This window comes from Corythoichthys intestinalis, chromosome 19 (assembly GCF_030265065.1).
Source record: "Corythoichthys intestinalis isolate RoL2023-P3 chromosome 19, ASM3026506v1, whole genome shotgun sequence".
NCBI classification, from domain to species: domain Eukaryota; kingdom Metazoa; phylum Chordata; class Actinopteri; order Syngnathiformes; family Syngnathidae; genus Corythoichthys; species Corythoichthys intestinalis.
In genome coordinates this window covers 7040691-7068443 of record NC_080413.1, presented here as the reverse complement: position 1 = coordinate 7068443, position 27753 = coordinate 7040691, and the positions used below count along the sequence as shown (strand labels likewise).

The following is a 27753-nucleotide window of genomic DNA, read 5'->3' as shown; positions in this document are numbered from 1 at the left end:
CTGCCCAGGTCAGGCCCGTGAATGAAAAGTCACCATTTTGACAACCTAACATCTCTTGAGGAGCATTCAACTTACTGCCTCGGCATGATGGTCTCAAACGTGCAGGCTGGTTTTTGACCAAAATGGCATGTTTTCCAACATTAAATCCCCAAAATTCCCGCTTTCCTGTTGAGTTTGGAATATGGGTGCAAGAGACTTTTTGGAGCAGTTTTGCACAACGTATGGACTTCCCAAATTTCATCACTCTACGTTGAAAAAAAAACTAATAGGAGAGGCCCATTTGTCTTTTAAGAACTACACGTCTTTTTATCCGTGGATCGCTTTAAAATAAGTCTGCAGACTAATGGGGAGAAAAATACTTGTTTGGGATAGCTCTAAAATAATCACCAATTATGTCTTCATTGTTACTGATAACATGTCTAAAACAACTTCAAGTTGAATTGTGAAGGTAACTGAAAAAAGTGTGTTTTACGAAATTTCCGGGTCACACTTTTGCGAAATTTCCTTTCCGGGTTCGCAGTGAGTCAGAAACACGCACACTTTTGCGAAATATACGATGTTTATTGTAGAAAAAGGAAGAAAACAAGAACAACAATAACGCTATAGATTGTCACTTCTAAAATCCCCGCGCTATTGTTAAAGCACACAAGATATTCCTTTGAGCAATCAAAACTCTTACCGTTGACAAGCGAGCGGAGAGCCGACACCCCGGTAGAGCTGCAGAGGAATACAAGCTAGGCGCCCGTATACTAACCCGTAACAGACTCTAACCGAAGAGGGAAAAATCCCAGCTCTTATAGTGGTGCATCACGTGAGATCAGAGATGGTCAGTCCCTTACCTCAGATGACGAGCCACTCGCCCATTGTTACACGTGTTTTGACACATGTTTTGCAGTCACACATCACAAAGACGTCGAAGTGGCGAGGAAAACAAGGTAAAGGGGTTACACGTGTTTAGACACATGTTTTGCAATCACACATCACAAAGACGCCAAAGTGGCGAGGAAAACAAGGTTACGGTCATAAGAGGGAATCATCATAATATGTTGATACATTCACAAAGGGAATCATCACACGAAGGGAATCATCACAATATGCTGATACAGTCATAAAGGGAATCTTCACAATATGCTGATTCATTCCGGGTCATATTATATTTCTCCCATCAAAGTGACATTCATCCGATTATTCGATAATAAAAATAATCGCAAGTTGCAGCCCAAGGATAGATATTCAAGACTGCCACACATTCCCGCTTGATTATCCCATCAGCAGCCTCAGTCCGAGAACCGTGCCGGTGCCTCGTCCTTCTTTCCTCCTTTGTGTAAGTCTCTGGAGGTGAAGAGGCTTTTTGCCGGAGTCTATTGTCTTGTCACAGCGCTTCCTTCCCCCTCAATGCCTCTCCTGTTTGGCACTGAGTGTCCATGAGAGTGATACAGATGGCTCCGACAGTGACCTGAATACTAATATTATCCTTTCGGGTTATATATTTTTTCTTGTATTTTTTTAAACCTCTTTTTCTCTCTTAACAAAGGTTTGAACGTTACAAAGACAAAATTGCAGCAGTGCCGTTTGAATTTAGAAGGTCATTGCTTTCCTTCTTTCTTCTCGCACCTCCGTTGATTTATTCCATTTTTATTTAGGAGTACAATGCTCCGCTCCAATTCCCCACCTTGCAGACTTTGTATTCTGTTTGTTTGTCAATGCGCCATGGGATGACAGCACTTTTGTTGTGTGCGTGTAAAACAGAAACATAGCCAAAAAAACACTGTTCAATTGCTTTTTTAACATTTGAATGAAGGGTAACAAAAACCTCGGGAGGAAATTTATACGGTTGCGTCAATTAATACTTTGGCTAAACTTACTGCTGTTTACACCGGGGATGCGAATCCAGCCAAAATTTGCATTAGCGCATCAGCATAAAAACTAAATCATGGAAATGTAGCAGTCCTTTGTTTATCTCTGTTTGTATTTGTTGAATGTTAAAGCTTTACCAAGAGTCGCTTAAAAAAAAAAAAAAAGTGTTTATAAATATGTTTGTTTGTTTTCCCCACAACATGTAACCTCAAGAAAGACGCTGCTTCTTTCCACAATGTTGACCTACACGACTTGCTACGCACGCAAACGAAATGTGGCTGGACCGACGATGGCCTTTTCCACTTTCTCACTCCCAAGAAGTAGCATCTTGATAACACTCTGCATTTACTGCGCATGACCTGATATGACTTTTTCCTCTTCGCTAAGCTAGCTTCTTTGCCTTCTATTGCGTGTGCGATTTACCCATAGCCTTGTTTATGGAATGTGGATCTCCAATTACACAGACCTGGGAAAATATAACAATTTAACGTGTTTTGAAATGATAAATCGATTAGTCGGTAAGCAAGGACCGCTCACTCGGTGCACACGCCACCGCATTGTTGATTCCGAAAAATTGTATACACTCTGGCAATACAAGCTAGCTTAATTCTCGTCGTATAAATCTCTAACATGAAACACAACATTGGGATACTTACCTATATGAAGAATAATTTTCTTCTTATTTATAATATAAAATGATCATACTGGGCCAGCAGAGAAGGCCCAGCTGACTCTGACGCCTCTCTACTTGATTTATATTCGATTTGATTTCACCTAGGACTAGGCATGTAACGGTATGCTATTCTGACGGTATGATAACCATAAGCCAAAATACCACAGTATCACAGTATTGCAATAACAGCTCTAAAATGTGTTACCTTGAGATATCTGGGTTTTAAAAAATATATGGCGGGAAACACAGACGAGGCTGAAAAACTTTCTGCTCTTGCACCCTTCTATAAATAAACTGTTGTATTTTAAGCCAAAAAGAACTGTTGAGTTTGATAGAACAATACAGTGGGGCAAATAAGTATTTAGTCAACCATTAATTGTGCAAGTTCTCCCACTTGAAAATATTCCAGAGGCCTGTAATTGTGGCGGGTTGAACCCAGAGGTTGTGGGATCAATTCTCTGCCCTGACGAACTTGTCTAAGTGTCCTTGAGCAAGACACTAAACCCAACGTTGCTCCTGGTGCTGCGTCACCAGTGGGTGGATGGCGAGATAGTGTAGAGCGCTTTGAGCGCCTTGAAAGGTGGAAAAGCGTGATTATAAGTATAACACCATTAACCATTGTCAACATGGTTATACCTCAACCATGAGAGACAGAATGTGGGAAAAAAAAAAAAAACAGAAAATCACATTGTTTGATTTTTAAAGAATTTATTTGCAAATCTATGGGGTTGAGATCTGGAGACTGGCTAGGCCACTCCAGGACCTTGAAATGCTTCTTATGAACTCCTTTGTTGCCCTGGCTGTGTGTTTGGGATCATTGTCATGCTGAAAGACCCAACCACGTCTTATCTTCAATGCCCTCGCTGATGGAAGAAGATTTTCACTCAAAATCTCTCGATACATGGCCCCATTCATTCTTTCCTTTACACAGATCAGTCGTCCTGGTCCCTTTGCAAGAAAAACAGCCCCAAAGCATGATGTTTCCACCCCCATGCTTCACCGTGGGTATGGTGTTCTTCAGATACAATTCAGTATTCTTTCTCCTCCAAACACGAGAACCTGTGTTTCTACCAAAAAGGTCTACTTTGGTTTCATCTGACCATAACACATTCTCCCAGTCCTCTTCTGGATCATCCAAATGCTCCCTAGCGAACCGCAGACAGGCCTGGACGTGTACTTTCTTCAGCAGGGGGACACGTCTGGCAGTGCAGGATTTGAGTCCCAGGTGGCGCATTGTGTTAATGATAGTAGCCTTGTTACTGTGGTCCCAGATCTCTGTAGGTCATTCACTAGGTCCCCCTGTGTGGTTCTGGGATTTTTGCTCACTGCTCTTGTTATCATTTTGATGCCACGGGGTGAGATCTTGCATGGAGCCCCAGATCAAGGGAGATTATCAGTGGTCTTGTATGTCTTCCATTTTCTAATAATTGCTCCCACAGTTGATTTCTTTACACCAAGCGTTTTACCTATTGCAGATTCAGTCTTCACAACCTGGTGCAGGTCTACAATTTTGTCTCTGGTGTCCTTTGACAGCTCTTTGGTCTTGGCCATAGTGGAGTTTGGATCGTGACTGACTGAAGTTGTAGACAGGTGTCTTTTATACCGATAATGAGTTAAAACAGGTGCCTGAATACAGGTAACGAGTGGAGCCTCGTTAGACCTCGTTAGAAGAAGTTAGACCTCTTTGACAGCCAGAAATCTTGCTTGTTTGTAGGTGACCAAATACTTATTTTCCACTCTAATTTGGAAATAAATTCTTTAAAAATCAATCAATGTGATTTTCTGTTTTTTTTTTCTTCTCCACATTCTGTCTCTCGTGGTTGAGGTTTACCCATATTGACAATTACAGGCCTCTCTAATCTTTTCAAGTAGGAGAACTTGCACAATTGGTGGTTGACTAAATACTTATTTGCAACACTGTATGTGTTTATTTGGGAGTTCATCCCTAACACACACGTATATGCAGACATATATATATTAGGGCTGTCAAACGATTAAATTTTTTAATCGAGTTAATTACAGCTTAAAAATTAATTAATCGTAATTAATCGCAATTAATCGCAATTCAAACCATCTATAAAATATGCCATATTTTTCTGTAAATTATATATATATTCTGTAAAATAAAATTGTTGGAATGGAAAGATAAGACACAAGATGGATATATACATTCAACATACGGTACATAAGGACTGTAGTGGGCATTTCACTCTACTGTCATTTAAATCTGTCTATGCTGTCCTCACTCTGAAGCATCTACTTTTTCCAAAGCTAGTGAACGACGCCTTAATAATCAGACTTCTTCCTTTTTCATCTGATTTATTAATAAAATGGCCTCAAACCATTGTCCTCTTTAGACAGTAGTAAAACTACAAAAAAAAAAGTACACAAGCATTGGATTAGCAACAACGTTAGCTTAGCACGCTATACAGGTTCACTAAACATAAACAAAAAGCGTCTCATACAAAAAATATAACATTTCGCTTACTAACATAATATGTACATTCTTTACAACAACCATACTTACGGACAAATCTTGTCCAAGGATCATGTAAGCACAACATTACCACGTAGGCGTCAGCCCGAGACGTCGTGCAGCCATATTGAACTGGCAAGAAAGCAATAAACCATGTCGCAAAGCGACCACAAGAGTTTGCTGTCAGACAGCACAAAAAAACCTTGCAGTAAAACTTAACAAAAGGCAGAATACTGTCTGAGCGGGACAAGTGCGTTAATTGCGTCAAATATTTTAACGTGATTAATTTAAAAAATTAATTACCGCGCGTTAACGCGATAATTTTGACAGCCCTAATATATATATATATCACACATACAAATATTACTAATTTATGCATACATATATATATCACACATACGAATATTATTAATTTATGGTAAAGTTTTTTGCATGACCAAAAATAAGTGCTGTGAAAAGTTCTAGAAATTAGTAATTGTTAACAATTACAGATAACTGCTTGATTGTTATAGCAACTTTTTTACCTTAAAATGCAAACATATTTGACAAAAAAATTAAAATTGCCGATTTTCTGGCACGTATTTACAAACCAAACCAACAGATATTAACTCATAATGAACTGATTTATTTGTGCATTTTTTGTACTGTCAACAATATTTAAAAAATATATTTTATCAATTAACTAAATAATCATCAACAGATTATTAATTTGTTAAAATTTTTTTTAAAAATCAACTGAGACATTAGTATTTAATCAGTGACAACGAGTCAATGACTAAAACAAGTTACATATGTGAGACTTAAGTATTCAAAAACTAGCAAACAAAAAAAACTCAGATTGTTACACTTTCCACTGCTATGTCACTTCCACTTCCTGTTATTGTCCTTCCTTTCTCTCTTGGCAAACGTGCATGAAGACATATAACCTCTCCAGCTCTGGCGGACGAGGAAAAATAACATCATGTGGCGGCGCGTGCTGACTCAGCAGTCAAAGTGTCAACGCTGTTAAGAAGAAGCGATGCCCTGGCGTCGTGTTCAATTCTGCCTCCGACTCTTAAGTCAGATCCTTAATCCTTCAATTTCATTCACATTCGCCTGCTCCGAGCGTTTATTTCGGCGGGGTCGTCGACGAGGTTGCTGGGTGAAAGTGATGGCTCAGCCATGGGCTAATGGCGTTATCGGCGGCAGGAAGCGTAAAAGCGAGCGGCGTGTTAACCTGGCAACCTCAAAACGCGAGCATCAACAGTTTTTGTGGAGGTGACAGTGAAAGGCGATGCCAAGGTTGAGGGAAGCTTCAAATGAGGAACGACAGAACTTTGTAAAATTGATTTATAACCCGACTGTTCCCAGAATCTCCATAGACTAATGGACGAATTGACAAGTAATCGATTATCAAATAAACTGTCAAATATTTTCATAGTCGAACCATTTAGAGCAGGGTGTCAAATGTACGGCCCGCGGGCCAGAAGCTGCCCGCTACGGGGTGCAATCCAGCTTCTGGCGTTGTTCTACCAAAGAGGCACCTTGTAGCTTCATTCATACTGTACTCGGGCTGTCAAAATTATCGCGTTAACGGGCATTAATTAATTTTTTAAATTAATCACGTTAAAATATGCGCAATTAACGCAAATGCCCCGCACAGACAGATTTAAATGACAGTACAGTGAAACGCTCACTTGTTGTGTTTTATGGAATTTTGCCGCCCTCTGCTGGCGCTTGGGTGCGACTGATTTTATAGGCTTCAGCACCCATGAGCATTGAGTAAGTAATTATTGAAATCAACAATGGCGGGCTACTAGTTTTTTTTTTGATTGAAAATTTTACAAATTTTATTAAAACGAAAACATTAAGAGGGGTTTTAATATAAAATTTCTATAACTTTTACAAACTTTTTTCTTTTAAGAACTACAAGTCTTTCTATCCATGGATCACTTTAACAGAATGTTAATAATGTTAATGCCATCTTGTTGATTTATTGTTATAATAAACAAATACAGTCCTTATGTACCGTATGTTGAATGTATATATCCATCTTGTGTCTTATCTTTCCATTCCAACAATAATTTACAGAAAAATATGGCATAGATGGTTTGAATTGCAATTAATTGCGATTAATTACGATTAATTAATTTTTAAGCTGTAATTAACTCGATTAAAAATTTTAATCGTTTGACAGCCCTATACTGTACATGAGGGTACCTCACAATACAACACGATTTGTAATACAAGCCTCGCGATAACAACGCTCTCACGATATGTCGTTACAACAATTATCGATACATGGGTCAGAAAAATCATTCTATTATATTTCACAAGAAATTAGCCGAACACCAATTTTTTGGGGATCGTATTCTATTTTGGTGCATTTCCGGTACTGGTGCACGATAATTATTGGTCCGATAATTATCGGTCCGATAATAGGAATTATGACGTCATCCCGATAAATCCAATGACATTATTAATAGGACGGATAATATGTACTGTGCTGGCTTTAAAGTTTACACACTAGTATGGGAAATCAGTTGACCATTTGCGGGGCATTGCTCCCACTTGCTGGTCAGAATAATTCGCTGCATCTATTTTTTTGTTAAGTTTGGTTCACATTATAAGCTCATTCACTTACACATTGCGGTGTCTAGCGGTAGCATTGACAATCGTGAATGCTTTCTGTTACGTTTCCACCTCGGAAATATAACATATGGATGTGCAACATATGTTTACTTCTGTGGTGAAGGGTCATACAGTGCCCTCCATAATTATTGGCAACCCTGAAAAAGATGTGTTTTTTAGTTTCTAATATATTTTTTTTCTTCATTCAAATAATATGGGACCTTAATGGAAAAAAAAAAGAGAAAAATCCAACCTTCAATACAAGTGCATTCATTCAGTGGGGAAAAAATCCCTCATAAATAAAAAATTCAAATAATGTGTGCCACAATTATTAGCACCCCTGGTGTTAATACTTTGTACAACCCCCTTTTGCCAACAAAACAAGCTCTGGGGACTGAGATGGCCATGGGAGGAGCTTGATTTTGTGTCTGGTGAACCATTTCTGTGTAGATTTGGCCATATGTTTAGGGTCATTGTCTTGCTGAAAGACCCAGTGACGACCCATCTTCAGCTTTCGGGCAGAGGGCAACAGATTTTGATTTAAAATCTCCCGGTATTTCAAAGCATTCATGATGCCATGCACCCTAACAAGGTTCCCAGGGCCCTTGGAAGCGAAACAGCCCCACAGCATCACTGACCCACCCCCATACTTCACAGTGGGTATGAGGTGCTATTCCGCATGCGCATCTTTCGTGGCACGCCAGACCCACTGACAGTGTTTGTTGCCAAAAAGCTCAATCTTGGTCACATCTGACCAAAGCACATGGTCCCAGGTGTGTATTTTTGTGTGATCGCTGTCAAACCGAATAAATTGTCAACTAGTGAGCCTTCTTTAAACCTTTCAAAATGGGGTCAGTACAAAGGGTTATGACTCAGGTGAACACGTAGAGTTCGGCCTTCTGGCCGGATTGCCGGGATCCCGTCGGCCTGGCTCATTGGATCTGTGCCATCGCGGTTCCGGCGGTTCGGTTGGCGTGATTCCTGCAGTCTGGCTAGAAGGTCAGATTCCTTCACAGGTCATTCATGTTAATTTAGGACATTTACAGGTTGATTTTTACTCACTTCCTGTCAGTAGCCCAAAATCAAAAGAAAGTGACCCATAAATACCCCAAAAGGAAAAGGAAGTGACCAAAAATCAACAGAAAACGACGTGAAATGCCCCAAAATGAACTCATTGCATGGCATTGGCTGCCACTGACGGCCATAGACGTCCAATCCATTTGAACTGGGAGGGTGGCAGCGAATGAACGAAGTGATCAGCTCATTCCTATTCACAGCAGAAGGATGAAAAAAGCTTGTTTTTCTGTTTATTAGTTGCATTGTCGAACATCGTACCATGATTTTTCTGACCCATGTACCAATACTTGTTGTATCGCCATATCGTGAGATTGTTATCGTAAGCCCTGTATCTCTGAACATTGTGCAACACTTTTTTTCTGACTTCACAGCTAGTTTTTAACACTTTGCAATAGCAGCGAATGACTTAACCACGACTGTAATTCAACACGCATACTGTATTTCTGCACCAACGCATCCCGAGTGTGCGAGGGTGTGTATTTTTTAATCACAAACAATTACCCGAAAGAGCGACAACGCGTCGCGTCGTCGTCGACCTCATTTGCGTGCCGATTAATTAGGCTAATACGGGCACACAATCAAGGCGCGTGATGACAAAAGTGTGGTAGAGTGCGTTTGTTGACATCGGTTGTTCAAGCCTCCTCCTTGCAGCCAGCGCGTAAACCTCAGGGAAGGCCTTGGCGGGATTACGCCATCCATCTCAATTACTCGCATTGAATATCGGATTCAGACGCGCAATGGCGCGGCCGAGCGAGGCTGCAGCCCTAGACTCAATGTCAAATAATATAACCCTGTAAGTGACTTGTCTGGATGTACGCGAGGAAAAACATGTTTGTGTGTATGCATTCAGGTGGAGATTCGAAAAAAGGGTTGATGATAGATTTTCGCCCGGAAGCAACCGAAGTACAATAATGATTAGGGCTGCAACTATCTAGGATTTAAGTACAGTGGGGGAAACAAGTATTTAGTCAACCACTAATTGTGCAAGTTCTCCCACTTTAAAATATTAAAGAGGCCTGTAATTGTCAACATGGGTAAACCTCAACCATGACAGACAGAATGTGGGGGGAAAAAAAACAGAAAATCACATTGTTTGATTTTTAAAGAATTTATTTACAAGTCATGGTGGTAAATAAGTATTTGTTCAATACCAAAAGTTCATCTCAATACTTTGTTATGTACCCTTTGTTGGCAATAACGGAGGCCGAACGTTTTCTGTAACTCTTCACAAGCTTTTCACACACTGTTCCTGGTATTTTGGCCCATTCCTCAATGCAGATCTCCTCTAGAGCAGTGATGTTTTGGGGCTGTCGTTGGGCAACACGGACTTTGAACTCCCTCCACAGATTTTCTGTGGGGTTGAGATCTGGTGACTGGCTAGTCCACTCCAGGACCATGAAATGCTTCTTACTAAGCCACTCCTTTGTTGCCCTGGCTGTGTGTTTGGGATCATTCTCATGCTGAAAGACCCAGCCACGTCTCATCTTCAATGCCCTTGCAGGACATTTTCACTCAAAAATCTCTCGATACATGGCCCCATTCATTCTTTCCTTTACACAAATCAGTCATCCTGGTCCCTTTGCAGAAAAAAAGCCCCAAAGCATGATGTCCCCCCCCCCCATGCCTCACAGTGGGCATGGTGTTCTTTGGATGCAATTCAGTATTCTTTCACTTTCAAACACGAGAACCTGTGTTTCTACCAAAAAGTTCCATTTTTGTTTCATCTGACCATAACACATTCTCCCAGTCCTCTTCCGGTTCATCCAAATGCTCTGTAGCGAACCGCAGACTGGCCTGGACGTGTACTTTCTTCAGCAGGGGGACACGTCTGGCAGTGCAGGATTTGAGTCCCTGGCGGCGCATTGTGTTACTGATTGTAGCCTTTGTTACTGTGGTCCCAGCTCTCTGTAGGTCATTCAGTAGGTCCCCCCGTGTGGTTCTGGGATTTTTGCTCAACGTTCTTGTTATCATTTTGACGCCACGGGGTGAGATCTTGCATGGAGCCCCAGATCGAGGGAGATTATCAGTGGTCTTGTATGTCTTTCATTTTCTAATAGTTGCTCCCACAGTTGATTTTTTTACACCAAGCGTTTTATCTATTGCAGATTCAGTCTTCCCAGCCCGGTGCAGGTCTACAATTTTGTCTCTGGTGTCCTTCGACAGCTCTTTGGTCTTGGCCATAGCGGAGTTTGGAGTGTGACTGACTGATGTTGTGGACAGGTGTCCTTTATATCGATAATGAGTTAAAACAGGTGCCATTAATATAGGTAATGAGTGGAGCCTCGTTAGACCTCTTTGACAGCCAGAAATCTTGCTTATTTGTAGGTGACCACTCTAATTTGGAACTAAATTCTTTAAAACTCAAACAATGTGATTTTCGATTTTTTTTTCACATTCTGTGTCACATTGAGGTTTACCCATGTTGACAATTACAGGCCTCTCAAATCTTGTCAAGTAGGAAAACTTGCACAATTGGTGGTTGACTAAATATTTATTTGCCCCACTGTATTTGATTGATTAGTACGAATAATCGAGTAATTGGATTAAGAACATTTAATGTGTTACAGAAGGAATTTTAAGAGATGGAGAACAATGGCTTGCTAAGATTGCACTTTCAAAAGAGCTTTAAATGCAAATAAAAAATAAAGTTCCAGTGTTTTTTTTTTTGTTTTTTTTTTCCAAACTATTCAAAATTGCTCTTTTGTTTCACAAGAGCAATAAATACATTTTAAAATTAGGGCTGTCAAACGATTAAAATTTTTAATCGAGTTAATCACAGCTTAAAAATTAATCAATCGTAATTAATCACAATCCAAACCATCTCTAAAATATGCCATATTTTTCAGTAAATTATTGTTGGAATGGAAAGATAAGACACAAGACGGATATTTACATCTAACATACTGTACATAAGTACTGTATTTGTTTATTATAACAATGAATCCACAAGATGGCATTAACATTATTAACATTTTCTCTATTAAAGGGATCCACGAATAAAAAGACTTGTAGATCTTAAAAGATATATTTGAGTACGAGTTATAGTAATTTTATATTAAAAGGTAGTGATTGAAATACACCACAAGGTGTCAATGGCGAGTTTTAAATTAATTAGCGATCTAGCCAAGGCAAAGTCTGAGTAAGTTTTATGTGTATTTTGCATAACTATTTTGATTGGAAATGCCAGTTCTCTTTGCATTAAGCACTTTTCTTTTTGAGAACATTATTTTTTTTTTTGAGAAATAGGAATAATATTTTTGTTGTGCTTTCACTAAATGATACCGTAGCGACTTAACTCTTCCGCCCAAATGTATGATGGGAAGTTGGGTAACCATGACTGTCAGTGGTGGCTGCAAATGGTATACAGTATGTTCTGTGTTGTGTTCAATTAAGCGCGTTAAGAAAAAGATTTCGCCACAATACTTATATTTGTTGTGAAAGAGTTGCCAAAGCTTAAGCCAATAAAAGGTGCGGTCCAATGACCGCCTGTGTCCACTCGCATTTATCTGCCTTGTCACGACATTGTAAACTGTTTGCGGCAACGCATGAATGGGTCATTCGGTGCATGCGTTAATTACGTCAAATATTATAAAGTGATTAATTTAAAAAATCAATTACCACCCGTTAACGCGATAAATTTGACAGCCCGATTATAAATGCATTAAAATACTTGAGCCATAGACTTCATAATGATATTGACAGGTCAGATTCGACCTTCACTGCGCCACGCCTTCAAGTAGGGGGCCATCCCACAATCCGCTTCAGTTATTCGCAGTCCTTTGCAGCAACACATGCAACGATCCAACGCCGGATTTATGTTTGAAAAGTACAAAAGTACCGCATGCAAACAGAACGGATTGTCTTAGGAGTGATTTGTTCGAGGATTCACATGGTAATTATTATATTTTTCGTTTTTTCAAAAGAATTTTCAACGTGAAAAAGCTCTTTGTTTTAAGGCTACCGCCACATTGTCTAACGGACAAGCATCATTCTTCGACATATTTAGGTAAAATAAAAGTTAACTACACTTTTTTTTTTTTTGCTGTTGTTGCATTTAACCAAGAATCAAGACTGTTTTACGTCCATACTGATGGGGGGAAATATTATGTGATGCCTTAACATTAGCACATTATGCCTTTGTGATGTATGATTGCTTCTCTGACCTAGATTGTAACAACTTCTATTGTTTTTCACCTTAGGTCCCATAGTTAGGAGGGAATCTCACGAGCTAACTTGTTTTGCACCATAGTACGCGCTTGAGTCCCATAGTTAGGAGGGAATCTCACGAGATAACTTAAATAAACATTCTACTTTAACCGCTGGCAGCCTCAACTGGGTGGGAATCTCATACCCTTGCGGGGGGTGGGGGGTGGGGTCAACAGAAGTGGCCACCCGTGTCCCCACGTCAGACGTGCCTATAAGAGTCGGGAGATTCCCCCAACTCCCCGGAAGTCTGCCAGAGGATTATGTACGGCTCGCTTGGCTTTGTTCCTTCGCTGCTTTGCTGGAGCGTTTGGCTCCCCACTCATTTATCAACGGTAAGCGATTTTTATTGTTAAGGAACAGTTTGTTGTGCTGTAACGGTAACGCGGGGATTCTGGGATTGACAAACTAGATCTAACGTCATCGCTACCACTTGTTCTTGTTTTGATACTTGTTGCTTGCTCTTGTGGAATTGTAATCAATAAATCTCATTTATTCTGCATTTTCTAATCAATAAACATCGTCTATTGAGCAAAAGTGTGCTGGTTGCTGACTCACCACGAACCCTGAAATTTCAGAAAACACATACCTATAAAGAATTCAGAGATTTAAGCATTTATTCACAGGAATTTTCACCGGAAAAGCTCTGTAACATATGGCGGCCGCCACATGGACTGACAAACTAGCATCTTACTTTGACATATTTACGTAAACTAATTGCTAACTGCAAGTTGTTTTTTTTGTTTTTTTGCGTTTAACCAAGAATCGAGACTGTTTTACGTCCATATCTAGAAAGAATTTGGGGATTTAAGCATTTATTCACAAAAATTTTCAACGAAAAAAAGCTCTCTGTCTGTGATCCCACTCGGTCAGCTTTGACGGCCACACAACAATGCAGGCTATTAATCGGCCCCACGCCCCGTCAGTATCATTATGAAGTTCAAGCTTGAGCTTAGTCTCAAAAGGTATAAAAAAAAGAATGACAATCAAAGTAAGACAAAAGAACAATTGGCTAACTTGCACAGTAGAAGCCCACCAATTTAAATGCTATAAAAGCCTTAACAAATCATTCAAACACACATATTCCCACAAAAATGTACCTCTAAACTAAATTATAAATATGTCAACAATCATATTAGCGCAAACAAAAACTTACAACATTATGTTGGTCTTAACAAGTAGCAGCTTGATCCAGCCATGTTGTCACTGTTGCCACTAGAGGGCAGTGTATTCACCCAAATCAATAAAACTAAATGCAAACACTTTCAAAACAAACCATTACAACTCCACTCTTAATTGAACAAATCCTCGTTACGGCGGGTAAAAAAATGCATTGAATTAAACAAAATTCATCTACCATTTTTTCCCCACAGTGTGTTTGCGGTGGGGGAAAAAAAATAGGCATTGTAACATGTTCACTGTGGCGAAAGAAAGAAGCGCGGGAATAGCTTTGGGCGGATGACGCGTGGATGGAAGGATTCCCATCATTCTCCTGCATGTCCTTTGGGCGTCAACAAACGACAATGCAAGAAATATTACGACGGGGCTTATATTTGTTGTGGGGGGAAAAAAAACAGCTGGGAGATGTTTGACAGACGAATGATGCAGCTGCGCTTTGTTTACCAACAATGGCAACCAATTACATTTGACCTTCATGCCTTGTTTAGTTTCACTACCCAATTTCTTGCTAGCTTGACTGTCTGTTATTTTCAAGATTTGTTGGTTTTTTTTCGCCTCTTCTGAATCATAAACTGCTAGGCCTGCAATCAATCAATCGTTAATTTTCAATCAATCGATTTTTTAAAAAACCAATTCAACCACTAATGTACTAGTATAAGTGGGGGACTTCTGGGCAGCTCACAATACGATACGATTTGCGATTGAAGGCTCATGCGAACGGTCTCACAATATGGTGATACAACAATTATCGATACATCAGTCAGGAAATTATTCTACGATACAACTAATAAACACAACAACAAGCCATCGGACATCTATAGAGGTCAATGGCAACCTAGGAGTTTTTTTGGGGGGCATTTCACATCGTTTGCTGTTCATTTTCAGTCACATTCTGTTGATTTTGGCGCATATATGGGTCACTTTCTGTTGGTTTTGGGTTACGGAACATGAAATAACCCGAGAAGGAATATACAGTGACTCAAATTCAACATGAAGTGACCTGTAAATGCACTAAAATGATCAGAAAGTGACCAGTAAATGCCCCGAAAATCAGAAAGCCTGGCTGCGAATGCTCTGCAGGGTCATTCGCCCCTCCCAATCTAAATGAAAACGATATATCGATTCTCGGCAGGAGTATATCGATAACCTTTCAGGGTGCAAAGTATCACGGTATCACCATTTCAATATTTTGACACACCCCTACCAATGTAGTGACAATACACCTGATTGAATCACCCATTTAAATGGAATAAATTGTTATTCTAAAAACAAACTATATTTAAAATATTAAAACACACACACAATGCATAACTTGCTATTTGAAAGCTAGCTAAGTGTATGTAGAATATGAAATAAGTGTGAAACCCAACTAGTGCTGGTACGATTAATTCGATCGAAAAAAGATTTGAATTCAATTTTGCTCCTTCGATTATTCTCGTTGAATTAAAGTGACATTGTAATGGTTTGTTTTGAAATTGTTTGCATTTAGTTTTATTGATTTGAGTGGATACTCTAGTGGCAACAGTGAATATGATATAACTCATTTTACATGGCTGAATCCAGCTGCTACCTGTTAAGACCAACACAAGGTACGTTTTTTTTTGGGGGGGGGATGTTTGTTTATGCATTTGATTTTAGTATTTAGCAATTTTTTGTGGAAAAACCTGTTTGAACTTTTGTTAAGAGCTTTGTAAAAAAAAAAGGAAAAAAACTATCGCATTATATAGCATTTAAGCTAGCGGACTTTTGCTGTGCAAGTTACCCAACTATTCTTTTTTTGTACTGTGATCCTCATTTATTTTTTATTTTTTATATCGTTTGAGGCTAAATCAGGTGTTTAAATTTGTTTTTAAATGCATTAATTGCTCAGTATAACATGAATTGTCACATTAATTAGTCTTTTGAAATGAAAAGTGAATTTCTGCATAGTTTGTAGAAACACTCGGCCAAAATAAATATTATTGCAAGCTTAAACAGTTGCTTATTTGTTTTACATCATTTTTTGTTTGAGCTAATGGTACTATAATACATTCATAATTTATTTCATAGGCATACTTAGCTGTTTTTGTAGGAATATGTGTTTGAACCTTTTTTTTAAGAGCATTGTAAAAAAAAAACAACAACAACAAAAAAACAGCATTTATTAGCGTTTAAGCTAGCAGATTTTTGCTCTGTAAGTTAGCCAGTTGTTCTTTTGTTGCACTTAAATCCTCATTTATTTATTTATACCGTTGGAGGCTCAGTTCAGGTATTTTAATTTTTTCCTTATCCGTTTACTCGATTATTCAAACTAACTAGTTCATCGATTAATCGACTACTAAAATAATCAATAGCTGCAACCCTAAACCCAACCCCATGTTTGTTTTCTGCCAATTAGAACCGATCAAAAGTGTAGATTTGATCCAAAATGATTGTCATCTTGTCCTGCAAAGTGCACATGTTAGCAAATTTGAAGCCAAATTATTCATTGCCAATCAGATTTTTCATAATGGGTGTAATATTAAAGCTTAGTGGTGAATCGGAAGTATGTTAGAGTAACTCCAGCCATCTTTATGACGTAATTTTACTTTGAAATGTTCACCGGAAGTAAGTTTGCTAAGCCGCTAACTGTAAGCTTTACACTCGGTAAAAAAAAGTGCACTTGTCTTTTTCGTCATGTATGTCGTGTCCATTCTTAATTTTTCTATTTTTTGCTTCGTTTGCAAATGCTGTAAACCAGCGAGTTTTCATGTTTGAAGTGTCACCTTTTAACTACAAGTTTGTGTTTCGGAGAAGACTGCCAATGTTATATAGCAAGCTATCGTGGTGCGTACATTTTCTTTGTCTATTAGCCTCAATGTAGCAATGCTAATGTTTTACAATGTTTAATATAGATGTATTTTCTTATTTTATGTCTGAACTTTAGCTCTACGGTGTGTTGATGACCAACAAGCATCTGTTGAAGGAACTAAAAGAACATTCACTGCCAGACCTCCCAGTGTAAATGGATTGGACGTCTATCGCCGTCAATAGCACTGAAACATATGTAATTCATCTTTTTTATCCTATTTTTTTGTAGCTTATTCTACCTTGATATTGTGGCACTGCTACTATAAACCATACACGCTGACAATAATCCATAACACAGCATCCCCGGAGACAGTTGTGCCTCATTTGTGGCGTGTCGAGTGTGTTCAAAGAGTATTTATAGAAGCCTGCTGACAAGCCACAAAATGCCGCACGCAGCCGTAAGAGGAGTTTAAACGGCAGATGAAAAGCGCAATCAGACCTCCGACGACGAGGACACTCGCATCAAGTGCTTAGAACAAACTCTGACACTTTAAAGAACAATATTAATAGCAGGTGTAAACAGTATTTGAGGAGGAAGAGGACAACTTTGTGTGTACTGTGGTTAGTCCAGAAATGTTCATGAAGTACACAAGGATTGGGAAACAAGTGTTAACAACAAAGGTCAAATATAGGCCAAATGTCCTTTTTAAATGGACTAATATGACAAGTGATAGATTTGGTTTTTGACAGACAGACAACAACAAAAAACAGTTTGATAGAGATGGACATAAAGACAAACCCTTTTTAGACAAACCTAAGACCAACATAATGACAAACAACAACTAGTCAAACAGAAAAAACGAGTAACTGACAGACCAAAACACCACCTAGCTAAACAGAACGACCGTCCAGTTCGACAGACTAAACTGGGAGGGCTTGCAGCTGACAAAGACTGACCGACAGACCAACGTCCAACTGAAAAGCAGTATCTATTTCAACACACAGACAAAATATCGGACCAACTGTTGGTCTTTTCTTTTCTTTTTTTTCTTTTGATTTTTATTTTTTAAAGAAACCGAAAGATTGACAAACAAATCAACCAACTGACTAAATGACAAGACTGGCAGTTCAACAAAAGTGACAAAACCCAACAGATTAAGTCTTTTTTTCTAACAACTGAGAGACGGACCAACATTAAACCTACCAATTGAACAACAGTATTTATTTTTCAGAAGACCAAACACCAATAGACTAATGGATAGGGGTGTAACGGTACACAAAAATCTCAGTTCGGTACGTACCTCGGTTTTGGAGTCACGGTTCGGTTCATTTTCGGGACAGTAAGAAAACAAAATGCAAAATATAAATGTGCTAGTTGTTTATTACACACGTTGTGCTTTCAACAACAGGAGCATTAGACTATACAAAGCTAGAATTCTGCTCAAAAAGTAGCGGGTATTTAAAGATAATCCAACAACAATTTGCCTTTCAGAGCCCGCGTATTGGTCAGCTTTCTTTCTGAAAGAAAGAAGAAAAAAGAAGTCCTGTGCTAAAGAGAAAAGCAATCCCAATGACAAAGATTTTAACATGAATTTTACAAATGAAATGCATCAATGAATCATTTTTTTTTCTTATGAACGGTTTTCAAAAGCTTTATTGGTGGATTTTCTCATGTTAAAGCCCCACACAGAAATTAATCAATTTAATTGTGTAAGCAGAATCTGTGTATTATTCTTATTATTTAATTACAGGTGTTTTCGCTCATTTCAATTTATTTTATTTAAATGGGCTATTATTTATTATGTGTTTACATTTTACAAATGTGATGTAGTATTCATTTCCATTGTATATTTTATGTTTAGTTCCTATGTGAAAATTAGTTCCTACTTGTTTTGTTTTGGTAGGAGGGTTTTGTATTGAACACGGGGCCATGTTGGTTATTATTATAGCAGAGAAGACAGCAGTAAATCAACAAAGACAAATCAACTGTGCCCCGATCTACCACTCATGAGATCTGATGGACTCAAAAAGTGGTTTACGATTGCATATTAGTTTGAAAATCGACAGGATCCACCGTATTTTTACACGAGTGAATTCCGGTCTGCCTGATCCTAGCTACCAGTCGTAGTATTGACGCAGGAGAGTCGCGTCTCGCGTCAAATAATAAACTCTTCCGTTCTTTTCGCGTGCGTCGTGTTGAGCCGCGTCTAACACGCGGCCGCACTGCGACTGGTGTGCATTGGCTGATTGACTGTGACGCCCGCATTTCACTGCGTTCTCGCGGCGGCCACGTTGTCGCGCCGTTGACTTCTCTTGGTTATACTGTCCTACCGTATTGGTCCTCATTATAGTAGAGAAGACGAAGTAAATATAATCTACACAAAGAAACTGTAACTTGATGGACTCACAGCCTCGAAAAGTACGGGTTACATTACGTTATCAACTTGGTTGGTACGCCTCCGTTCCGAACCGAGCACCACGTACTGAAACGGTTCAGTACAAATACATGTACCGTTACACCCTTACTAATGGACTTTTTTTAACAGACCAAAATACTGCCTAGCTGACGGACAAACTGACCAACATACAAATTGATCCCATTGACAGTCCAACAGTTTTACAGACCCAAAAGATAAGCCAACCAAACAACAGTACAGTAGATGCTCAGGATACGAGCATCTCACCTTCCGAATTTTTCACGATACAAGCATGGTCACGAGAGAAAATAACTCATTGTGGGCGCAAATTTTCACCATATGAGCACCAGAAAAGCCTATTCTCACCTGGTGTGTCTGAGTGCCACGGCATCCCGCCAGCAGACCAAAGTGTTTTGGCATCTAGCATCAACATAATCTCCCAAGTGCCAACCTTCAGCTCATCCTTGTTGTCTAATTTTGTATCTAAGTGCATTAGAATCATTTGTGCTTACAAGTGAACATTAACCATGTCACCCAGGATAATAGCGACCAAAGACATGAATGATCGGAATTGACACCAAGCAAAAACTACCATAATTTTTAGATTATATACTGCTACTGCCTTCCCTCATTTTGAATCCTGCGGTTTGTAGTCCAGTGAGGTTTATTTGTTGATTTATTTGGGTTAATAGGTAACACTTTACTTGACAGCGGCGTCATAAGACTGCCATAAGACCGTCACAAATATGACATGACACTATCATGGGCATTAATTAATGCTTATGACAGATGTATTTAAGTGTCGTCCAGCAAATTATGTCACTAACTCTATTTGTATTCAGCTCGGATCTTTTACATACATTCAAATGTGAGATCATTTGCCAGATGACACAAAATGACATCTGTCATAAGCATTCATTAATGCTCATGGCAGTGTCATTTCACAATTATGATGTCTTATGACAGTCTTATGGCACTACTGTTGAAGGAATTCGCCCCCCCCAGCCAAGCACGGAAACGGCGACAGCCGAACGGAATTGGGGCTCCGCTGCTTACCGCTGCCGTAAGTCAACCAGGAGGGCCGATAATTCCGCGTGTTCACTCCCGTTTTTAACCCTTTGTACTGACTCCATGTTCCAAAAGTCTGAAGAAGGCTCACCGTGAACAGGTTGACAATTTATTCGTCGACAACGGTCAAAAAACAAGGTAAAAACAGACGGACGACGGAGGGACAATTCTGGATCCAAAACAAGGCTACCTAGAAAATGTGCGAACCGTTATCTCAGTGTCCAGTGTTTTTCAAGGCTGCAGTGGAGTGGGCCGGGCCGAAGGTGTGGCTGGGTATTGTTTCGGGATCATCCCTCTGTGGCCGGTTTTGGACGTTTAGGTTCTTGCGTGGATGGGACGTGGTTGCCACAGCGACCGACGCTGGTCTTGACGTCCCAAGCGCCCGCTATCAACTTTGTTATCCTGGCTGGGCGAGACGCTACTTGTTTTAGGACGGAGCGCCCTGCTCTTTGTCCTTGGAGTGGCCGGGAGAACTGATTGCAAGAGTTGGTGCGTCAATCGTGCTCGTGACGCACACGTTGGGCTTCTGTGATAAGATGGTGTTGTGCATCTATTCTGCTTCTTTTCATTAAACTATGGTGTGCTATTTATTTTATATTAGGTGTGTTAGAGTTAGGGGTGCACGATATCCATTTTTTGAACCCGATACCGATAACTTCCTGCTCCTCAAAGCCGATACTGATAACCGATAATAAATATATAATTTTTTTAATGTATTTTCACCCGAGTTTTTGAACACCTGGAGGTTTAAAAAAATAATAATGGTGGATTCAACATAGATTTGTCTTTGATCTCACCAGAATTTTCATTATGACATGAACATTATTATAATGAACAAAACAAAGACAAGAACAGTCTTGCCTTCAAATAAAGTGCCAATATTTATTTTTTCAAATAAATGTAATTTAAGTCAATCACAATCAATTAGTCAATATAATTGAAGATATGTTTCCTGAACAATGAGTACTGCACTAAAACATAAACCCAACAGGTATTGTGCTTTGTCATCAGATAAAAATATTTGGTGCTACAGGACACTGTTGTGGTCTTGGTCCACGAAACAACTTTCTTAACCTGGGAGACAGGTTAGGACAGCAAGCCTACAGTATCAATAACCAAAAGGCCTCTCAATAACTTACTAACTTAAAACTAACACTGTAAACATTATATAGTAAGGTTTATCACTCCTTCCTCATAACAAAAATATGGTACAACAAAAAGGATTAATGTCTTGCCTTATAATAATCAATATAAACGGCAGCGAGTGAACCCATATTCAATAAAGTATGAGGTTTATTCTCTGCATAGTATAAAATCCTACCAAGCATGCTGACAGGACTAACATTACACGACAACTATTTTATGTATGTATAGCATAGCACACTAGCTTGAGCTACTAGCCTTAAGCATTGGCTGGCTTCTATAACACAACAACTTATGAAGTTCTGTACATATGACCCTTCACCACCGAAGTAAACATATATTGCACATCCATATGTTATAGTAAACATAAATACTGACAGACATATATTTCCGAGGCGGAAACGTAAGTAACAGAAAGCATTCACGATTGTCAATGCTAACGCTAGACACAGCACTGTGTAAAGTGAATGAGTTTGTGGCCCAAATTACAGATGCAGCGAATTATTTTGACCGGCAGGTGGCACCAATGCCCCGCAAATGGTCAACTGATTTCCCAGCCAGCGAGCACAGTTCATACTGTATTATCGGTCCTATTAATTGTGTCATTGGATTTATTGGGATGACATCATAATTCCTATTATCGGACCGATAATTATCGGACCAATAATTATCGTGCACCAGTAGTTAGAGTAGTACAGTCCTACAGTAAATATGAGAAATGATATTATTCCCTGATTAATTATATTATGTGTGTTAGAGTAACGTAAACAATTATATGGTGTGTGTGAGAAAGGTAACTATTCCCTTCACTGTCAAATAAAGTGTTGCCAAATACCATAACTGGCAATTAATGAAACAACTGGAAGGGTAACTGAAGAAATAATTAGCACAGAACATGAATTTTGATTGTCATTTACATCTGTAACGCTGCAATGCATGCTAGTAGGCATGTTGGATGACAACAATTTGCTAATGTTTTGAAAATTAAAAATCCTGTTCAATAGATTTTTTTAAATAATTTATTTTAACCCAGATATCTCAAAGTAACACATTTTACAGCTGTAATTGCACTACAGTACTGTGATACCGTGATATTTTGGCTTAAGGTTATCATACCGTCAGAATCTCATTCCGGCACATGCCTAGTCCACTGTATTTCTTAGACACAGCTCTACAGACTAACAGTCTTTTAATGACAGGCTGAAATCCTGACAAAGAAGACACACACACACACAGTGCCCATTAGCAAGACAAGCATTGACAGCCACCACCCCAACCTGTTCCCTCAAAATATAAATATATGATAAATTTGACATTTAACGTCAGCGATAGATGGACGGTTCCAAACGACGACCAATTGGCGCTAATCTAAAGGCCAGAGCTGTTGGTGCCGGCGACGCCAAATCCATTCTGACTATGTGAGCAGGTGTGTGCGCTTGTGTGCACTCACCAAACAGATTGCTGGAGTGGCCCTGCTTGGAGACAGGCCGGAGCTCATTGGAACCCCAGGCATAGAGTCGGTAGCTGTCCCACGCATGTTTCATCATCTGTCGTGAGGGGGAAAAAAAGGAAGACAGAGGACCAGGTGTGAGCTCAGGCTATATACAGAAATCCTTACATTTCATGCATTCTAATCATGTTTATGTCAACTGAGGACTGATGTGGCATTTCTGTTACGAGTTATGAATGGAATATTTTTCAGGCACATGTATATGCATATTGCTGCAGTTTTCGCAAAAATTATGATCATTCACTCATTGTCTGCCACTGACGGCGATAGACGTCTAATCCAATTGCCATCTACCAACTGCGCAGCAGCCGCGTGTGGGGATCGCGCGCGGCTGGATGTGATTGGGCGCGCTCGGGTGGGGTGTCCCGGTGCTGGGATTGGCGGTGGGGCGGAGTAGGGTCGGTCACCAACGGCCTTACACTCACAAGGGATTCACACTATTAGTGGGTTCTAGATCACAGAGCTGATTTGTGTACACTCTACCCCTCCCAATCACTTAGCTTATTGACCCCCCCCCCCCTTCTTTCCCCGGTCAACAGGCCCCCCACATGGTGTCAACCGGAAATACAGTGGGGCAAATAAGTATTTAGTCAACCACTAATTGTGCAAGTTCTCCCACTTGAAAATATTAGCGAGGCCTGTAATTGTCAGCATGGGTAAACCTCAACCATGAGAGACAGAATGTGGGGGGAAAAAAACAGCAAAATCACATTGTTTTATTTTTAAAGAATTTATTTGCAAATCATGGTGGAAAATAAGTATTTGGTCAATACTAAAAGTTCATCTCAATACTTTGTTATGTACCCTTTGTTGGAAATAATGGAGGCCAAACGTTTCTGTTCTCTTCACAAGTTTTCACACACTGTTGCTGGTATTTTGGCCCATTCCTCCATGCAGATCTTCTCTAGAGCAGTGATGTTTTGGGGCTGTCGTTGGGCAACACGGACTTTCAACTCCCTCCACTGATTTTCTATGGGGTTGAAATCTGGAGACTAGCTAGGCCACTCCAGGACCTTGAAATGCTTCTTACGAAGCCCTGGTTGTGTGTGTGGGATCATTGTCATGCTGAAAGACCCAGCCACATCTCATCTTCAATGCCCTTGCTGATGGAAGGAGATTTTCACTCGAAATCTCTCGATACATGGCCCCATTCATTCTTTTCTTTACACAGATCAGTCGTCCTGGTCCCTTTGCAAAAAAATCAGCCCCAAAGCATGATGTTTCCACCCCCATGCTTCACAGTGGGTATGGCGTTCTTCGGATGCAATTCAGTATTCCTTCTCCACCAAACACGAGAACCTGTGTTTCTACCAAAATGTTCTATTTTGGTTTCATCTGACCATAACACATTCTCCCAGTCCTCTTCTGGATCATCCAAATGCTCTCTAGCGAACCGCAGACGGGCCTGGACGTGTACTGGCTTCATCGGGGGGACACGTCTGGCAGTGCAGAATTTGAGTCCCTGGCAGCGCATTGTGTTACATATAGTAGCCTTTGTTACCGTGGTCCCAGCTCTCTTTAGGTCATTCACTATGTCCCCCCGTGTGGATCTGGGATTTTTGCTCACCGTTCTTGTTATCATTTTGACGGCACGGGGTGAGATCTTGCATGGAGCCCCAGATCGAGGGAGATTATCAGTGGTCTTGTATGTTTTCCATTTTCTAATAATTGCTCCCACAGTTGATTTCTTTACACCAAGCGTTTTACCTACTGCAGATTCAGTCTTCCCAGCCTAGTGCAGGTCTACAATTTTATCTCTGGTGTCCTTCGACAGTTCTTTAGTCTTGGCCATAGTGGAGTTTGGAGTGTGACTGACTGAGGTTGTGGACAGGTGGCTTTTATACCGATAATGAGTTAAAACAGTTGCCATTAATACAGGTAACGAGTGGAGCCTCGTTAGAAGAAGTTAGACCTCTTTGACAGCCAGAAATCTTGCTTGTTTGTAGGTGACCAAATACTTATTTTCCACTCTAATTTGTAAATAAATGTGATTCTCTGTTTTTTCCCCCACATTCTGTCTCTCCTGGTTGAGGTTTACCCATGTTGACAATTACAGGCCTCTCTAATCTTTTCAAGTAGGAGAACTTGCACAATTAGTGGTTGACTAAATACTGTTTTGCCTCACTGTACGAACCGTCTCTAAATTCAGATTCTATTCCACGACAATAAAAGACTAACTTTTTACCATTCATATGATTACAAATGCATTCCACCCGGCCATAATTTTCGTCCCGTCATTCCCAGCTAAAAACTATACAATTCAAGGCGAATCAACTATTCTCGCTAGCTAATCCCACTTCCTCCCCATCTTCCCACTCTGGTCGCAGACAACCTGTTACAGTAGCTATTCATGAAGTGGCCAGAGCGAGACACCGGTCGGACCCGCGGGTCCTTCTATCGGACAGACACCTGCTCAGGCAGTGAATCAGTCGGTGAATGAGTGAGCCAGTCAGTCAGGCCGCCAAAGCAGCTTAGAAAATCTCATTTTCAGCTCGGCTAACTCCTCACCTGTCACACGGTGGCTGCGCGAGCAAAGATAAGAGGGCGCTCAGGAGAGCTTCGCCGACAATAATATCGCTAGATGACACGCTCGCGATCCACACTTCTGATTTCATGAAGCTACAAAGTGACCACTAGAAAATCACCGTGTTTGTAACTGTGGAAGTCAAACGCTCAGAATGCAATTTCAAGGTAAATTAAGCTTAAAAACGGTAACTCGTGCTAACTCATTCACTGCCATTGATGGCGCTAGACCTCCAATAGATACTCTCTGCGGGACTGGGAGAGTTCAAACGAATTGGACATGTAGTTTTCTTACTTTCATTGTTGTAAGTGGTAAAATGTCAAAGTTATTATGTCGTCAATGTAAAAACTGATTACTTTAGAGCAGATTTGGTTTATCTATCGCAATCAATGGCAGCCGATGAGTTAATATTAATAAAGATAACAAACTAGTGCTGCAACGATTAATCGATTAACTCGAGTATTTGATTAGAAAAAAAAGATTTGAATTAAATTTTGCTGCTCGAGTATTCGTTTGATTAAAGTGGCGTTGTAATGGTTTGTTTTTGAAAGTGTTTGCATTTAGTTTTATTGATTTGGGTGGATACACTGCCCTCTAGTCTGCCTCATTTTACATGGCCAAATCCAGCTGCTCCCTGTTAAGACCAACATAAGCTAGGATTTTGTTTGAGCTGTTTTTTAATGGATTCGTAATTTAGTTTTAAGGTTTATTTAGCCAATTTTTGTGGGAATATGTGTCTGAACCATTTAAGAGCATTGTAAAAAAAAAAAAAAAAAAAAAAAAAATTTATATTTTATAGCATTTAAGCTAGTGGACATTTGCTTGGTAAGTTAGCCAATTGTTCTTTTGTTGTACATATGTAGATCCTTATTTATTTATTCTTTTACACCGTTTGAGGCCCAGCTCAGGTATTTACATTTTTTCATGTTTATCCGATTACATTAACTGGTTAATTGATTAATCGACTACTAAAATAATCGATAGCTGCAGCCCAAGTGTGTTATCATGCATAATGAAATTTTTAGGTAAGAAATAAGATTTTTTTCATAGGATTTAGTTTTTGAGTGAAAACAGTAAAAAAGTTTGTTTTTTGTTTTCTAGTCACTTCTGAGATGCAATTGTTGGCTGTTTTCAACAATGTACATCAGAAATAAAGACATTGATCGACTGAAAATGGTTCAATATTAGCTGAAATGTCTTGTTTTCACATGTATATTTTAGGGCTGTCAAAATTATCGCGTTAACGGGCGGTAATTAATTTTTAAAATTAATCACGTTAAAATATTTTAAGCATTTAACGCACATGCCCCGCTCAAACAGATTAAAATGACAGCACAGTGTCATATCCACTTGTTACTTGTGTTTTTTGGTGTTTTGTCACCCTCTGCTGGCGCTTGGGTGCAACTGATTTTATGGGTTACAGCACCATGAGCATTGTGTAATTATTGACATCAACAATGGCGAGCTACTAGTTTGTTTTTTGTTTGGAAAATTTTACAAATTTTATTAAAACCTAAACATTAAGAGGGGTTTTAATATAAAATATCCATAACTTGTACTAACATTTATCTTTTAAGAACTACAAGTCTTTCTATCCATGGATCGCTTTAATAGAATGTTAATAATGTTAATGCCATCTTGTTGATTTATTGTTATAATAAACAAATACAGTACTTATGTACAGTCTGTTGAATGTATATATCCGTCTTGTGTCTTATCTTTCCATTCCAACAATAATTTCCAGAAAAATATGGCATATTTTATAGATGGTTTGAATTGCGATTAATTGTAACTTTTAAGCTGTGATTAACTCGTTTAAATTTTTTAATCGTTTTACAGCCCTATTATATTTATAATTGCTCCTTACCTAATAAAAATGTTTTGTCCGATTACTCGATTAATCGATAGAATTTTCAGTCGAATACTCGATTACTAAAATATTCGATAGCTGCAGCCTTACAAACAATCTGAACGAGGGATAAGAAGTCTGATTACATGAAAAGATCGAAAAATGCTCATCTTAAATGTAAAAAAAGGAATTCTAGGGTGTTTGTGCTCATTATCTGTGCACTTTACCTTGACGGGCTCATTAGTTGAACCCGCATAAATTTAAATGACATGGAGGCTCATCAAAATGCATGGTGACGTTGTCGAAGAGATTTTTACATGCATGCAAATGTCATTGCATCAGGCTGGATGAATGGGCTCTGATTTCACGCGTTGGCGTGCTTGACATTCGGTGAGGCG

General features: G+C 39.4%; 1 protein-coding gene across 2 annotated transcripts in view; it reads right to left on the bottom strand.

Annotated features, from left to right (window-relative positions):
• man1a1 (mannosidase, alpha, class 1A, member 1) overlaps positions 1-27753 on the bottom strand; it is a 188968-nt gene that overhangs the window by 99130 nt on the left and 62085 nt on the right. For both annotated transcript variants that reach the window (XR_009061511.1, XM_057823045.1), the window contains exon 2: positions 22923-23019. Coding sequence is in view for 1 of the 2 variants with exons in the window: in XM_057823045.1 (XP_057679028.1) it covers positions 22923-23019 (97 nt within the window). In the remaining variant the exon portion in view is untranslated. The remainder of the gene's footprint in view (positions 1-22922; positions 23020-27753) is intronic.